This window comes from Podarcis raffonei, chromosome 16, assembly GCF_027172205.1.
Source record: "Podarcis raffonei isolate rPodRaf1 chromosome 16, rPodRaf1.pri, whole genome shotgun sequence".
Classification (NCBI taxonomy): domain Eukaryota; kingdom Metazoa; phylum Chordata; class Lepidosauria; order Squamata; family Lacertidae; genus Podarcis; species Podarcis raffonei.
Window position 1 is genome coordinate 28,084,674 of NC_070617.1, and position 16,781 is coordinate 28,101,454.

At 45.3% G+C, this 16,781-nt stretch overlaps 1 protein-coding gene across 2 annotated transcripts in view; it reads left to right on the forward strand.

The window, feature by feature from the left end:
- The window catches only part of LOC128404187 (immunoglobulin lambda-1 light chain-like), a 236,029-nt gene that overhangs the window by 16,503 nt on the left and 202,745 nt on the right, over nt 1-16,781 (forward strand). The window contains exons 1-2 of one of the 2 annotated variants that reach the window (XM_053369622.1): nt 5,516-5,635; nt 5,787-6,075. The exons of the other annotated variant lie outside the window; for it this stretch is intronic. Coding sequence (XP_053225597.1) covers nt 5,590-5,635; nt 5,787-6,075 — 335 coding nt within the window. The 5' untranslated portion in view covers nt 5,516-5,589. Of the gene's footprint in view, nt 1-5,515; nt 5,636-5,786; nt 6,076-16,781 lie in introns of those variants that run through there. 2 annotated transcript variants of the gene reach the window in all.

The following is a 16,781-nucleotide window of genomic DNA, read 5'->3' on the forward strand; positions in this document are numbered from 1 at the left end:
TGGGAGTGTCTTGTTGGCCCCCACCGCAACACGTGCTGTCCATGAAGGAGAACACGCTTTATGGTGCTGGAGGAGACTCTTGAGAGTCCCATGGACTGCAAGAAGATTAAACCTATGCATTCTTAAGGAAATCAGCCCTGAGTCCTCACTGGAAGGACAGATCGTGAAGCTGAGGCTCCAGTACTTTGGCCACCTCATGAGAAGAGAAGACTCCCTGGAAAAGACCCTGATGTTGGGAAAGATGGAGGGCACAAGGAGAAGGGGACGACAGAGGACGAGATGGTTGGATAGTGTTCTCGAAGCTACCAGCATGAGTTTGACCAAACTGCGGGAGGCAGCGGAAGACAGGAGTGCCTGGCGTGCTCTGGTCCATGGGGGTCACGAAGAGTCGGACACGACTCAATGACTAAACAACAACAACACTGCCCAAGGCAACCTGGAGAACAGCAACAACTGACAAAAGATTGACATGCAGTCGTACCTTGGAAGTCGAAAAGAATTTGTTCCAGAAGTCCATTTGACTTCTGAATCGTTTGAAAACCAAAGCACGGCTTCTGATTGGAAGCTCCTGCCGCCAATCAGAAGCCGTGGAAGCCCCGTCAAACGTCAGGCTTCCAAAAGAACATTCGAAAACCAAAACACTCACTTCCGGGTTTCGATCGTTCGATTTGTTCAGGAGCGAAGGTGCTCGGTATCCAAAGTACGACTGTAATATATTACAAGGACAGGAAGAAACACTACGGACAGAATAATTGCCACACACAGGTAGGAAAGAGTTTGAACATTCCATCTGTAGGTGTAGAAATCGTTCAATGTGTCAATTCGAATGGAAGTCATTAAAACTCCAGTTGCAATATATTTGGACTGGAGCGTGATTGAAATTTATAAGATTTTGGAATGCAGAAACAAATAATCAAACCATTAATTCTAGCATGTGGGGGGGGGTAGCTAAATTGTATAATTTGGCATATCAATTATTGGTATTATTGATTGTATTATAATTTGGCATTGTTATAATGAGGCTATTATTGGATTGTTGTAATTGAAAACTAATAAAACTTATTACAGTCATACCTCGGGTTACAGCCGCTTCAGGTTGTGTTTTTTCGGGTTACGCACCCAGCGAAACCCTGAAGTTCCGGAACGAGTACTTCCGGGTTTTGGCAGTTGCGCATGCGCAGAAGCGCTAAATCACTAAATTGCACATGTGCCGAGGTGCCGAATTGCACATGCACAGACGCGCTGCAGCAGGTTGCGAACGTGCATCCCACACGGATCACGTTCGCAACCCGAGCGTCCACTGTATAAAACAAGAAGAAGAAGCATTTTTTCATAAAACTGATAATGGGAATTATGAAATGTGCAGCCTTTCCAAAGATAACCACGTTGCCCTCATATTTGCTAGGGATGGGATTTTCTGAACAACTCAGTTGTCGAGCTGATCCACACAAACTCTCCCCCTTCTAATTCTGGTCTCAATCTTCAATCTTGATGAGAAGCAAGATGTTTTCTCACTACTTCCACACACACAAAGGAGCATACACATTATGCATGATTATACATACAATAATACAGAAGATATTTTAGGTGGATTTGCACTCCATGTTTTCAAAAAGTAACAACCGCATAAGCGACACACAACAATGCATATAAATGTATCAATATATTTGCATGTTGAAACATGTAAAATTATGCAGGAGAAATAAAGTTCTGCAAAAGGTAGATATGTTATTATTTATTTTCACTCCTCTTGCACCCTGGATGGAGCGAGATAGGAGCTTGGTTTACTGACCTTGATTACATAGAGTCAAGAGTCTCTTTCTCTTTTTCTTGGGAATTATAGGACTAGAACTACCTAAATGGTGTAGAAATTTATTCATGTATGCGACCACAGCAGCAAAAATGTTACTTGCCCAAAAATGGAAAGAAGAGGAAGTCCCAGCAAAGGAAGAATGGATACAAAAACTTATGGAATATACAGAGATGGCAAAACTTACCGGAAGAATAAGAAATCAAGATAACAAACTTTTTTATATATAAAATAATGAAAATTATTTATTGAATATTGACAGATAAATTGTAAACAGATAGGAACATTGGCAGGATTATTGTAATAATCTGCAGTTGCAGAGGAGTATATATTTCTAGAAGATAAATAAATGAGTAAGTTAAGTTAATTTCGATATGCAGAAGATAGTAATAACAAATTTAAGGAAATGAAGAAAGAGGGGGAAGGAAGTCAAGTTTTAAAATGTCAAAAGGATTGTAAAATCAGTGAAATGTATATATCTGAAAAGTAGAAATAATATTTCATTTTTTTTATTTTTAAAGAGTCGTTCACACACACACGCACCGTCACTAGCAAATATCCTTTTAAAAGGATTGTGTTGGAGCAGGCAGGTGAATTATCAGGTGCAGAATGCGTTAAACACTCTCCCTCCTGTCTCCAGATTCACTGGGACAAATTCCTCAGTCTTTGAATTACTGTTAGGAAGAAAATAGGTGTCTCCCAAGTTTCCAAAATCACCCTCACCAAGTCCCCACCCAGTCCTATTGCTGTGAGTGAAACCAACCGTTTCCCTTGTTCCAGGAAGATTCAGCATCCTTCCTTCTTCTTTTTAAAGTCTCTCCCTCATGCAAATGTCTTCTCTGATCATTGGCTGGGAGGAGTGGAATTTCTCCAGAGTCAATGGGCGTCAATAGCTTTATATGACAGATCCTTCATCTGAAACTCCTTGCGGGGTTTAAGGAAGAAGCAAAAAGGTTCCAGCTAGTTACCATTTTGCTTTTCAAAGTCAAACTTCTCTCGAGAGCTCGCCATGGCCTGGGCTCTGTCCTTCCTTGCAATTCTTAGCTGCTTCTCAGGTAAGAGTTGAGAAGACTCAATTTTCCATTGGATTCTGGGCCAACCACAAAACTATTTATATTGTGCACATATCATAGTGCTTGGCAGATATCTTTGAGCACAATGGTTGAATCTAGGTTTTACAATGCATTCATTTTTCTTTTTATAAAGTTGTGATTTCACAGGTTACTTTGATTCAACCTGCTTCTCAGTCTGCATCTCCTGGACAAACGGCAAAACTCTCCTGCACTTACACCAGCAGTGTGAGCTATATTGGCTGGTATCAACAGAAACCTGGACAGGCCCCTCGCTATGTGCATCTTAATAGCGTCGACCGGGGAGAAGGGATTCCAGATCGGTTCACTGCTTCCGTCTCTGGGAATAGTGGCTATTTAACAATCACTGGCATCAAGCCTGAAGATGAGGCTGAATATTACTGTCTGGGTTGGTTTACCAGCGTGTTCCACAGTGATCAAATCTGATGGGGAACTGAGACAAAAACCTCTTTTCTTCCTTCAGTGCAGAACTCTGAGAACTGCTACAGAGCATTCTATCTGATCTGTGCCTTGAGCTTTTTGACTGAGAGAGCCAGGTGCAATATACTGCAGAGAACCTGGGGGTTGGATTTCAGCTACACAGCTCCCCAAGGGACTATGAGTCCCCTAAGTCCATGATCAGTCAGAGGAGAATGGATAAGGCAGGATCCAGTGATAGCAAGGCAGATCTTTGTTTTTTCTGTTGCAACAGAGTCCCCACCAGCAGTGGAGGAAGAGGCTTGGGTGCCTGGGGCAGCACACCCAGGGGCAAGGGTAAGGCAAGCTGCCCATGGCACCACGGGGCCTCCAGAGTCTGACTGCCTCCTCCCACTCAGCCACCCTACAGCTGGGAGGGAGGCAGTGGGTGGGCCGTTTGGGCAGTGCGGAGCTTGTGCGCACCCAAGCCACTGCGTCTCTCTCTCTCTCCCAGGAGAGATGCATGGCTTGGGTGCATTGCAGGCCCCGCAGTGAGTGCTGCCCGGCATTTTGTCACCCCCCCCCGTGGTGATACCCGGTGACATCCGCACCCACCACTCACCCCTTCCTCCACCCCTGGTCCCCAGCCTCTTGCAAGGAGGTGAGAGAGACCAAGACATTGCCCAACTCCTTGGCCAAAAACCACCCAAAACGGATCATACATACATCACAGAAAGAAGCGGAAAGTTGAGGCTGTGGCTTTTTCCTGTCTGCCAAGATACCTGATAATGTATTACAGATTGCAATACCTGGACCACCTGGCCATTCTTTTGAGATGGTAAATTATTTGGTTCTAAATCCAGTTCAGAGACCCATCCTATTTATGTACAAATATGCCCTTAAGATGGAACGCGGGTGGCGCTGTGGGTTAAACCACAGAGCCTTGGACTTGCCGATCAGAAGGTTGGCGGTTCAAATCCCCGCGACGGGGTGAGCTCCCGTTGCTCGGTCCCTGCTCCTGCCCACCTAGCAGTTCGAAAGCACCTCAAAGTGCAAGTAGATAAATAGGTACCGCTCCAGCGGGAAGGTAAATGGCGTTTCCGTGCGCTGCTCTGGTTCGCCAGAAGCGGCTTAGTCATGCTGGCTACATGACCCGGAAGCTGTACGCCGGCTCCCTCAGCCAATAAAGCGATATGAGCGCCGCAACCCCAAAGTCGGCCACGACTGGACCTAATGGTCAGGGGTCCCTTTACCTTTACCTATGCCTTTAAGACAGGATTCAAAGGATTTGTAAGTGAAAGAACCATTGGGATAGGTTTCTCCAAGGTTTCTTCTTCTTTAGAGGAAACATTCAGGTTAATTAGAAGAGCCAAGATGGTGTTTGGGGATTGTTCGGTGTGCTAAAATAATGTGTATTTTTCTCAGGAAATATTTCCTAAATTTTGAAGGGTGAAAGATTGGTTTCCTGTGGAGTGTGTGTCTGCTGTGTGTGTGTGTACCCTCAAGTTTAATAACCAACAAAAATGATACCGGATTCCAGTCATGGTCAGGATCACCAATCAAACCACTGTGCTCAATAAATGCACATCACAGATTGCCAAAACCTGTTACACATCCATTACAGATGGGTGCCTGCAGAGCAAAGAAATTCATTGGTTTCTGGACCCACCCACAAACCATGTGGCTCCTGAAAATTTCCTATTTAGGGAAAGTGGCCCTGGGAATTTAGCCCTCCTCCTGAGGTTGAGGGCAAACTTGGATGCTGGAACAGTATCCTGTGAACAGGAGAAGGAGGCCTTTAACAAAGACTTCTACAGTGGAGATGGAAAAAGGGCAGAGAGAGGAACTTGTGGGTGGGATCATCAGGGACAGGACTGTTTACCCCGCCACCCACTCCTGCTCCATGATTCTCAAGGACAGATTTATCAGTCCCTGGATTACTGTTTAGAGGGAAATAGGTAGTTCCCAAGTTTCCATCTCTCTCTCCCTGCCCCCCAATTTGTTCTCTCTAGATTCTTACTTCACTGATCAGAGCTTCATAACCTGCATATTCCTCTCATCCCAGGACAAATTCAGCATCCTTCCTCCTTTTTAAATTATTGCCCTCATGCAAATGTCTTCTCTCTTCATTGGCTGGGAGGAGTGGGATTTCTCCAGAGCCAATGGGTGTCGATAGCTTTATATGACAGATCCTTCATTTGACGTTTATTGCAAGGTTTAAGGAAGAAGCAGAAAGGTTCCAGCCAGTTCCTGTTTTGCTTTCTAAAATTAAACTTCTCTCGAGAGCTCGCCATGGCCTGGACTCTGTCCTTCATTGCAATTCTTAGCTGCTTCTCAGGTAAGAGTTTAGAAGACTCAATTTTCCATTGGATTCTGGGCCAACCACAAAACTATTTATATTGTGCACATATCATAGTGCCCAGCAGATATCTTTGAGCACAATGGTTGAATCTAGGTTTTACAATGCATTCCTTTTTCTTTTTATAAAGTTGTGATTTCACAGGTTACTTTGATTCAACCTGCTTCTCAGTCTGCATCTCCTGGACAAACGGCAAAACTCTCCTGCACTTACACCAGCAGTCTGAGCTACATTGGCTGGTATCAACAGAGACCTGGACAGGCCCCTCGCTATGTGCAGATGAATGGCTACAATCGGGGAGAAGGGATCCCAGATCGGTTCACTGCTTCCGTCTCTGGGAATAGTGGCTATTTAACCATCACTATCATCCAGCCTGAAGATGAGGCTGACTATTACTGTGGTGCTTGGATTAGCAGCGTGTTCCACAGTAATCAAATCTGATGGGGAACTGAGACAAAAACCTTCTCTCTTCTTCTTTCAGTGCAGGGAGCTGAGAACTGCTACAGAGCATTCTATCTGATCTGTGCCTTGAGCTTTTTGACTGAGAGAGCCAGGTGCAATATACTGCAGAGAACCTGGGGGTTGGCTTTCAGCTGCACAACTCCCCAAGGGACTATGAGTCCCCTAAGTCCATGATCAGTCAGAGGAGAATGGAGAAGGCAGGATCCAGTGATAGCAAGGTAGATCTTTGTTTTTTCTGTTGCAACAGAGTCCCTGCCCTCTTGCAAGCAGGTGAGAGAGACCAAGACATTGCCCAACTCCTTGGCCAAAAACCACCCTAAAAGGATCACACATACATCACAGAAAGAGGCAGTCTAAGACAGAAATTTAAGGTTGTGACTTTTTCCTGTCTGCCAAGATACCTGACAATGTATTACTGATTGCAATACCTGGGCAGTGTGGCCCTTCTTTTGAGATGGTAAATCCTTCGGTTCTCAAATCCAGTTCACAGACCCATCCTATCCATACACAAATATGCCTTTAATACAGGATTTAAAGGGTTTGTAAGTGAAAGAACCATTGGAATAGTTTTCTTCAACATATCTCCTTCTGTAGAGTAATTAGAGTAATTAGAAGAGCCAAGATGGCTTTTGGGGATGGTTCTGTGTGCTAAAATAATGTGTTATTTTCTCAGGAAATATTTCCTAAATTTTGAAGTGGTTGGCTAAACCTTTCAGTACCATGAACAGGGAAAGAGGTGTTTGGCAAGCTTCCACGTTCCCAGTACAGAAGAGGGTGAGTGATGCTGCAGCTGTGGGATTTCCCCCCCCCATCCAGAACTGAGCTAGAAGCCTTCTCTCTCATTTAAATATATTCCCCTTCATGCAAATATCTTCTCTGCTGTTTGGCTAGGATGGAATGCCCCGCCCCCTCAGAGGAAAAGTGGCATTGCCCAGAAAGCCCAATGGACGCCTATGGCTTTGTATAAGACTCCCTTCCGTTTCAGTTCTGAAATATACTTGGAGTCGAGAGTGGATTTCATGCTCTTTATTCAGCTCATAGTGGTGAGGAGGAATGAATGTTCCCCCAAAATATCTGCTTTATATACATTATTTACATAATGGGCCCCACGTGATTGGCTAATTCCGGGATTCTCCTGTAGGCCAATCAGGTTGTGGATTCACTTTCACCTGGAGCTGGACTGGGTGGCTCCTGTGGGCCAGTCATACTGCTGCATTGTTCTAGGACCAATCAGACTGCTGCATTTTGGATCCTATTCAACTCAGTACATAGCAAGCTCCTAGGCAGATATAAGAGTAAACTGGGCAGATATAAGAGAGGAAGGTTCCTACAAGTTTTCTGTTTATTTTACAAAGCCCGGCATGGCCTGGGCTCTGTCCTTCCTTGCACTTCTCAGCTATTTCTCAGGTAAGGATGTGGAGGGCTCCTCTTCATAGATTTCTGGGCCAATAAAACCAGCTCTATGGAACTTTGATCACACAGCTTTTATGATGCTTCAGTGCAAACCAAATGAATCAATGCCATTTTTCTTTCTTTCTGCTAAGGTGTCATTTCTCAACATACTCTGATTCAACCTGCCTCTGAGTCTGTGTCCCCAGGAAAAACTGCTAAACTCCCTTGCACTGCCAACCCTACTCCCAGTGGCACCTATGTTGCCTGGTACCAATAGAGACCTGCTCAGGCCCCTCGCTATGTGCATGGTAATAGCGACAGCAGGGCGGAAGGGATCCCAGATCGATTCACTGCTTCCCTCTCTGGGAATACGGGCTATTTAACCATCACCAACACTCAGGCTGAAGATGAGGCTGACTATTACTGTGGGCTTGGTTTGGCAGCATGTGGCACAGTGCTAAAGTCTGACGGGGAACTGAAACAAAAAACTCCCAATCTTCCTCCTTCACAGCAGGGAGTTGCGAACCATTAGATAGATTCATTTAATCTGAATATGATCCCTTTAATCTTCCTTTTTTATTTCTTTTTATATATAATTTTAATTAAATTTTCTGTTTTACAATTTGAAAAACTCATTTTACATCCTTAAGATATCAGTGACTTCCCTGCTTTTCTTTCCATGGTTCATTTTACATATCATAAATCCCTACATATTTTATGTAAACGAAACCATTCAGTACTCCATTATTGCATCCATCAAAAGTTGTTTACACTGTTGAATTATCTTAATGTTGCCAGCTTTTCAGTTGTACACAATTATTTCCCATATATTCAATAAACATTTTCCAGTCTTCTTTAAATGTATGTTCTTCTTGTCCTCTTATTGTATATGTTAAGTCTGGAGTTGTGCATATTCCGTCAACCTACATTGCCATTCTTCTTTGCTTGGGACCTCACTCATTTTCCATTTGGGGGCTAACAAAACACAAGCCGCAGTAGTAGCATACATAAATAACCTCTTTTGACACCTGGGAATTTCAGTCTGAATTATCCGCAACAGAGAGGACTCTGGTTATTGGAGGAAAGCACTTTTAAACATTTTTTTTCAATTCGTTATGAATCATTTCCCAATACCCTTTTACAAGTCCATCACATATGAATAATCTTTGCATCCTAGAGATTAAGGGAACAGCAATGAGATTGCCTCCCATCCCTTCTCTAGGTTGAGTTCGCACACAAACCCCTATTTTCCATGCACAGATCAATACATCTTGCAGATTTAGCTATTACAGTTCAATACCATCCTCCCTCCCAAAGCAAAAAGGGAAATGAAAAGTTTGCAGGTCTATAAGACCACAAGTAGAGACTTGTTGGATCAGGTCAAAGGCCCATCTAGTCCAACATGCTGTTCTCTCAAACAGCCAGCCAGATGACTATGGGATGCTTGCAAGTGGGACCTGAGAGTGACAGGGACTCTCCTCACTGGGGATTCCAAGCAGCTGTTACTGGGAGGCAAATTTATTCCAACGTTGGAGGCAGAGTGCTGTGTGTTATGGAATAACTCTTACTGTGGTCTCATGTGCTACATAGTTAAGATAGCAGAAAATCACTGTAGGAATTCCATGACATGGTAATATCACCAAGTCGGTCCCTAGATTCATACTTCATAGTCCTGCCCTGATGACATCACTGGCCAGACGTAGGAGCATTACCACAAAATGTATATCCAAGATTAAAAAACGAGTCTACATCAGCCAAAATTATTCTAGAAAAGCTTCTTCTTACACAAGTCCCTAAAAGAGTGGTGATACAGCACCAGTAAAGAACATTATTCACATTACACCATTAGTTTTGATGTTGTACAAAGCCTATAGGATGACTGCTATTTCACATTTAACCTTTAGGGGAAGATATTGGTCCACTTTTCTAACCCTGGTCAGAAGAGGGGATGTGAGAGGCCTCCAGGGCCCCTGGCACCTGTGGTGTGAATTGAAGCAGGAGAATCTTCACAGCGCACGGGCCCATTCAAAGTGCTTCCTGATCAGCCATGCTCAGCATTGGGATGAAATTGAGATGTAGATACATTTCATTCCATCATTTGTTCTTAGGTCAGAATATGTTTGGAAGTTTCATCCCCTTTGGTTTCTGTTCGTTCAAAATGCATTTGTCCGTTTCTTTGATGGCTTTTCTGTTCAGCCCACCGCAGCAACGATTACGAAAGGAGTGTCATTTTCTTTGGGAGTAGTGGAGTGTGTCCTGGTCCAGGATTTTGGTGCTTTTTAGGTGCTTCAGCACTTAGCCTCGATCCAGGTGCTTTCCAGAGAGTAAATTCCCTTACTTCACTCATTTTCCAAAGATGCTTCTGAGCTGCGCCACTGACAGAAAGAACCCCAGGAGATATTGTGTCCAAAGCAACTAACAGTTTAAGCATGGGTGGGGAACTGCAGGCTTTGGTGGTCACATAATAAACTTAAATGACCTTCCTATCCAGCCGTCAGAATTCTCCCTAGGCTACACCTCTCACCAAACCTGCTGTGATGGCCTGGGATTCGGACTCGGAGGCTGAACCTGAGGAATCCCAGTCTGCACAGGATTCCCCGCCTCCAGAACCAGCTGAGCCGGGGCTGGGGCATGAGCCTGAAGGGCCCTCACCTGTGCTGGATCCTCAGGTGCAGGCACCAGCTGAGTCTGCTCAGGCTCCTGAGGTGATGGAGGACCTATTGCCTGCAGGTGCTCCACTCTCAGCCCCATCAGAGGAAGCTGAGGTTGCTTCTGGGTCCGGTAACCCTCCAGTCTCTCCTGAGCTGCAGAGGCTCAAGGCAGAGAGGCGGAGGGAACTAAGTTCCCGCAGGAGGAGTGCTCGCCTCCAGGCCAGGAGAGGCGAGTCACCTGTGGACCGGGGCCGCCCTATGCCTCAGGGCAGATAAAAGCCAACCAGCCCCAGTCCCAAGTTGCGGAAACAACATTGTTGGTTGCCAGTTCCTGCCTGAACCCTGCCCTGCATCCTGCCTCAGCTTTTACAGACTGCCTTCATATTGCTCCTTTGACCTCGGACTGGACTAGGACCTCGTCTCTCGATCTACCCATGGGACCAGCATACCTAACCTATGTCCTAAAGCAGAGCTTTTCAATCTTTTTGAGTCCACAACTCCCTTGACCATCTACATTCTTCCTATGGCACCCCTGTGGGACTCAAGAGCCCATCTATGTCACCTCTTGCCAGCTGAGCTGGCCGCCCTTCACCTCTTTTCAAACACCTTCCTTTTTAGTGTGTTCCCTCAGCCTCCTCTCCTCGCCCTTCTCATTGGGAATCCTCTGGGCAACAGCCACCACGGCTACCCCTGGTCTCTGAGCTTCCCAACCCTCCCATGCCACAAAGAGAGGTGCCTCCTCACACTGTCCCACAGGGACTTGGGAAGCACCCCTTGGCCAGCCCCAGAGGCACCATTCACCTGGGGAGCTTGTACCCATGGCTACTGCAATAAACAGCTCTGCAAGCCTTTGGGAGGCAGAGATGTGAGAGGGCATCAGAGGAGGGAGGGAAGGAAAGAGGGGCAGAGACCAGCATTGCCTGTGGCACCCTGACCATCATTCAAGGCACCCAGGGTGCCACAGCGCACTGGTTGAAAACCACTGCATTTGAGGATCCAATAGACCACCAGAGTCCCCACCTCCTGACCCCTGCAACGGTGATGTGAAATGAAACAGGCGAATCTTCACTGCTGTTTCCTGTTCAGTTATACTCATTTCCTTTATAATTTGATGTTTTAGAGTAGTTTCATTCACTTTGATTCATTCATCTGCCACTCCATTTGCTCATTTGCTTGATGTGTTGAGCTCATTGCAATAGCCTTGGCAAAACCAGCTTAATTTTCTTGGGACGGTGTGTGTGTGTGTGTGTGTGTGTGTGTGTGTGTATACAGTCAGCCTCGTTCCAGCTCCTCCTCCACATCAAGATCACCTCATCTCTTCTTCTTAAATAATCTCTCTCATGCAAACCTCTTGTCTGATCATTGGCTGAGAGGAGTGGAATTTCTCCAGAGTCAGTGGGTGTCAATAGCTTTATATGACAGATCCTTCATCTGAAGCTCCTTGCAGGGTTTAAGGAAGAAGCAAAAAAGGTTCCAGCTAGTTACCATTTTGCTTTTCAAAGTCAAACTTCTCTCAAGAGCTCGCCATGGCCTGGGCTCTGTCCTTCCTTGCAATTCTTAGCTGCTTCTCAGGTAAGAGTTTAGAAGACTCAATTTTCCATTGGATTCTGGGCCAACCACAAAAGTATTTATATGGGGCATATAGCATAGTGCCCAGCAGATATTTGGGAGAACAATGGTTGAATCTAGGTTTTATAATGTATTCCTTTTTCTTTTTATAAAGTTGTGATTTCACAGGTTACTTTGATTCAACCTGCTTCTCAGTCTGCATCTCCTGGACAAACGGCAAAACTCTCCTGCACTCACACCAGCAGTCTGAGCTATATTGGCTGGTATCAACAGAGACCTGGACAGGCCCCTCGCTATGTGCATCGTAATAGCTATAGCCGGGGAGAAGGGATTCCAGATCGGTTCACTGCTTCCGTCTCTGGGAGTAGTGGCTATTTAACAATCACTGGCATCCAGCCTGAAGATGAGGCTGACTATTACTGTGGGGCTTGGTTTGGCAGCACTGCTGGGTTCCACAGTGATCAAATCTGATGGGGAACTGAGACAAAAACCTCTCTTCTTCTTTCAGTGCAGAACTCTGAGAACTGCTACAGAGCATTCTATCTGATCTGTGCCTTGAGCTTTCTGACTGAGAGAGCCAGGTGCAATATACTGCAGAGAACCTGGGGGTTGGCTTTCAGCTGCACAACTCCCCAAGGGACTATGAGTCCCCTAAGTCCATGATCAGTCAGAGGAGAATGGATGGAGGCAGGTTCCAGTCATAGCAAGGCAGATCTTTGTTTTTTCTGTTGCAACAGAGTCCCTGCCCTCTTGCAAGCAGGCGAGAGAGACCAAGACATTGCCCAACTCCTTGGCCAAAAACCACCCTAAAAGGATCACACATACATCACAGAAAGAAGCAGTCTAAGATTGAAAATTTGAAGTTGCAGCTTTTTCCTGTCTGCCAAGGTACCTGATAATGTATTACTGATTGCAATACCTGGGCAGTGTGGCCCTTCTTTTGAGATGGTAAATCCTTTGGTTCTCAAATCCAGTTCACAGACCCATCCTATCCATACACAAATATGCCTTTAATACAGGATTTAAAGGGTTTGTAAGTGAAAGAACCATTGGAATAGTTTTCTTCAACATATCTCCTTCTGTAGAGTAATTAGAGTAATTAGAAGAGCCAAGATGGCTTTTGGGGATGGTTCTGTGTGCTAAAATAATGTGTTATTTTCTCAGGAAATATTTCCTAAATTTTGAAGTGGTTGGCTAAACCTTTCAGTACCATGAACAGGGAAAGAGGTGTTTGGCAAGCTTCCACGTTCCCAGTACAGAAGAGGGTGAGCGATGCTGCAGCTGTGGGATTCCCCCCCCCCCCCATCCAGAACTGAGCTAGAAGCCTTCTCTCTCATTTAAATATATTCCCCTTCATGCAAATATCTTCTCTGCTGTTTGGCTAGGATGGAATGCCCCGCCCCCTCAGAGGAAAAGTGGCATTGCCCACAAAGCCCAATGGACGTCTATAGCTTTGTATAAGACTCCCTTCCGTTTCAGTTCTGAAATATACTTGGAGTCGAGAGTGGATTTCATGCTCTTTATTCAGCTCATAGTGGTGAGGAGGAATGAATGTTCCCCCAAAATATCTGCTTTATATACATTATTTACATAATGGGCCCCACGTGATTGGCTAATTCCGGGATTCTCCTGTAGGCCAATCAGGTTGTGGATTCACTTTCACCTGGAGCTGGACTGGGTGGCTCCTGTGGGCCAGTCATACTGCTGCATTGTTCTAGGACCAATCAGACTGCTGCATTTTGGATCCTATTCAACTCAGTACATAGCAAGCTCCTAGGCAGATATAAGAGTAAACTGGGCAGATATAAGAGAGGAAGGTTCCTACAAGTTTTCTGTTTATTTTACGAAGCCCAAATCCTCTACAGAGCTCGGCATGGCCTGGGCTCTGTCCTTCCTTGCACTTCTCAGCTATTTCTCAGGTAAGGATGTGGAGGGCTCCTCTTCATAGATTTCTGGGCCAATAAAACCAGCTCTATGGAACTTTGATCACACAGCTTTTATGATGCTTCTGTGCAAACCAAATGAATCAATGCCATTTTTCTTTCTTTCTGCTAAGGTGTCATTTCTCAACATACTCTGATTCAACCTGCCTCTGAGTCTGTGTCCCCAGGAAAAACTGCTAAACTCCCTTGCACTGCCAACCCTACTCCCAGTGGCACCTATGTTGCCTGGTACCAATAGAGACCTGCTCAGGCCCCTCGCTATGTGCATGGTAATAGCGACAGCAGGGCGGAAGGGATCCCAGATCGATTCACTGCTTCCCTCTCTGGGAATACGGGCTATTTAACCATCACCAACACTCAGGCTGAAGATGAGGCTGACTATTACTGTGGGCTTGGTTTGGCAGCATGTGGCACAGTGCTAAAGTCTGACGGGGAACTGAAACAAAAAACTCCCAATCTTCCTCCTTCACAGCAGGGAGTTGTGAACCATTAGATAGATTCATTTAATCTGAATTTGATCCCTTTAATCTTCCTTTTTTATTTCTTTTTATATATAATTTTTATTAAATTTTCTGTTTTACAATTTGAAAAACTCATTCTACATCCTTAAGATATCAATGACTTCCCTTCTTCTCTTTCCGTGGTTCATTTTACATATCATAAATCCCTGCATATTTTATGTAAACTAAACAATTCAGTACTCCATTATTGCATCCATCAAAAGCTGTTTACACTGTTGAATTTATCTTAATGTTGCCAGTCTCTTCAGTTGTGCACAATTATTTCCCATATATTCAATGAACATTTTCCAGTCTTCTTTAAATGTATGTTCTTCTTGTTCTCTTATTATATAGGTTAAGTGTGCGAGTTGCACATATTCTGTCAACCTACATTGCCATCCTTCTTTGCTTGGGACCTCACTCATTTTCCATTTGGGGGCTAACAAAGCACAAGCCGCAGTAGTGGCATGCATAAATAACCTCTTTTGACACCTGGGAATTTCAGTCTGAATTATCCACCACAGAAAGGACTCTGGTTATTGGAGGAAAGCATTTTAAACATTTTTTTCAATTCGTTATGGATCATTTCCCAATACCCCTTTACCCTTTTACAAGTCCACCACATATGAATAATCTTTGCATCCTAGAGATTAAGGGAACAGCAATGAGATTGCCTCCCATCCCTTCTCTAGGTTGAGTTCGCACACAAACCCCTATTTTCCATGCACAGATCAATACATCTTGCAGATTTAGCTATTACAGTTCAATACCATCCTCCCTCCCAAAGCAAAAAGGGAAATGAAAAGTTTGCAGGTCTATAAGACCACAAGTAGAGACTTGTTGGATCAGGTCAAAGGCCCATCTAGTCCAACATGCTGTTCTCTCAAACAGCCAGCCAGATGACTATGGGATGCTTGCAAGGGGGACCTGAGGGTGACAGGGACTCTCCTCACTGGGGATTCCAAGCAGCTGTTACTGGGAGGCAAATTTATTCCAATGTTGGAGGCAGAGTGCTGTGTGTTATGGAATAACTCTCACGGTGGTCTCATGTGCTACATAGTTAAGATAGCAGAAAATCACTCTAGGAAGTCCATGACATGGTAATATCACCGAGTTGGTCCCTAGATTCATACTGATGCCCTGATGACATCACTGGCAAGACATAGGAGCAGTATCACAAAATGTATATCCAAGATTAAAAAACGAGTCTACATCAGCCAAAATTATTCTAGAAAAGCTTCTTCTTACTCAAGTCCCTAAAAGAGCGGTGATACAGCACCAGTAAAGAACATTCTTCATATTACACCATTAGTTTTGGTGTTGTACAAAGCCTATAGGTATAGGATGACTGCTATTTCACATTTAACCTTTAGGGGAAGATATTGGTCCACTTTTCTAACCTTGGTCAGAATAGGAGATGTGAGAGACCTCCAGGGCCCCTGGCACCTGTGGTGTGAATTGAAGCAGGAGAATCTTCACGGCGCATGGGCCCATTCAAAGTGCTTCCTGATCAGCCATGCTCAGCGTTGGGATGAAATTGAGATGTAGATACATTTCATTCCATCATTTGTTCTTAGGTTAGAATATGTTTGGAAGTTTCGTCCCCTTTGGTTTCTGTTTGTTCAAAATGCATTTGTCCGTTTCTTTGATGGCTTTTCTGTTCAGCCCACCGCAGCAATGATTACGAAAGGAGCGTCATTTTCTTTGGGAGGAGTGGAGTGTGTCCCGGTCCAGGATTTTGGTGCTTTTCAGGTGCTTCAGCACTTAGCCTTGATCCAGGTGCTTTCCAGAGAGTAAATTCCCTTACTTCACTCATTTGCCAAAGATACTTCTGAGCTGCGCCACTGGCAGAAAAAACCCCAGGAGATATTGTGTCCAAAGCAACTAACAGTTTAAGCATGGGTGGGGAACTTAAATGACCTCCCTATCCAGCCGTCAGAATTCTCCCTAGGCTACACCTCTCACCAAACCTGCTGTGATGGCCTGGGATTCGGAGTCGGATGCTGAACCTGAGGGATCCCAGCTTGCACAGGATTCCCCGCCTCCAGAACCAGCTGAGCCGGGGCTGGGGCTTGAGCCTGAAGGGTCCTCACCTGTGCTGAATCCTCAGGTGCAGGCACCAGCTGAGTCTGCTCTGGCTCCTGAAGTGATGGAGGACCCATTGCCTGCAGGTGCTCCACTCTCAGCCCCATCAGGGGAAGCTGAGGTTGCCTCCGGATCCGGTAACCCTCCAGCCTCTACTGAGCTGCAGAGGCTCAGGGCAGAGAGGCGAAGGGAACTAAGATCCTGCAGGAGGAGTGCTCGCCTCCAGGCCAGGAGAGGCGAGTCACCTGAGGATCATGGCCGTCCTATGCCTCGGGGCAGATAAAAGCCAGCCAGCCCCAGCCCCAAATTGCGGAAGCAACACTGTTGGTTGCCAGTTCCTGCCTGAATCCTGCGCTGCACCCCGCCTCAGCTTTTATGGACTGCCTTCATATTGCTCCTTTGACCTCGGACTGGACTAGGACCTCGTCTCTCGATCTACCCACGGGACCAGCATACCTGCCCTATGTCCTAAAGCAGAGGTTTTCAATCTTTTTGAGTCCACAACTCCCTTGACCATCTACAT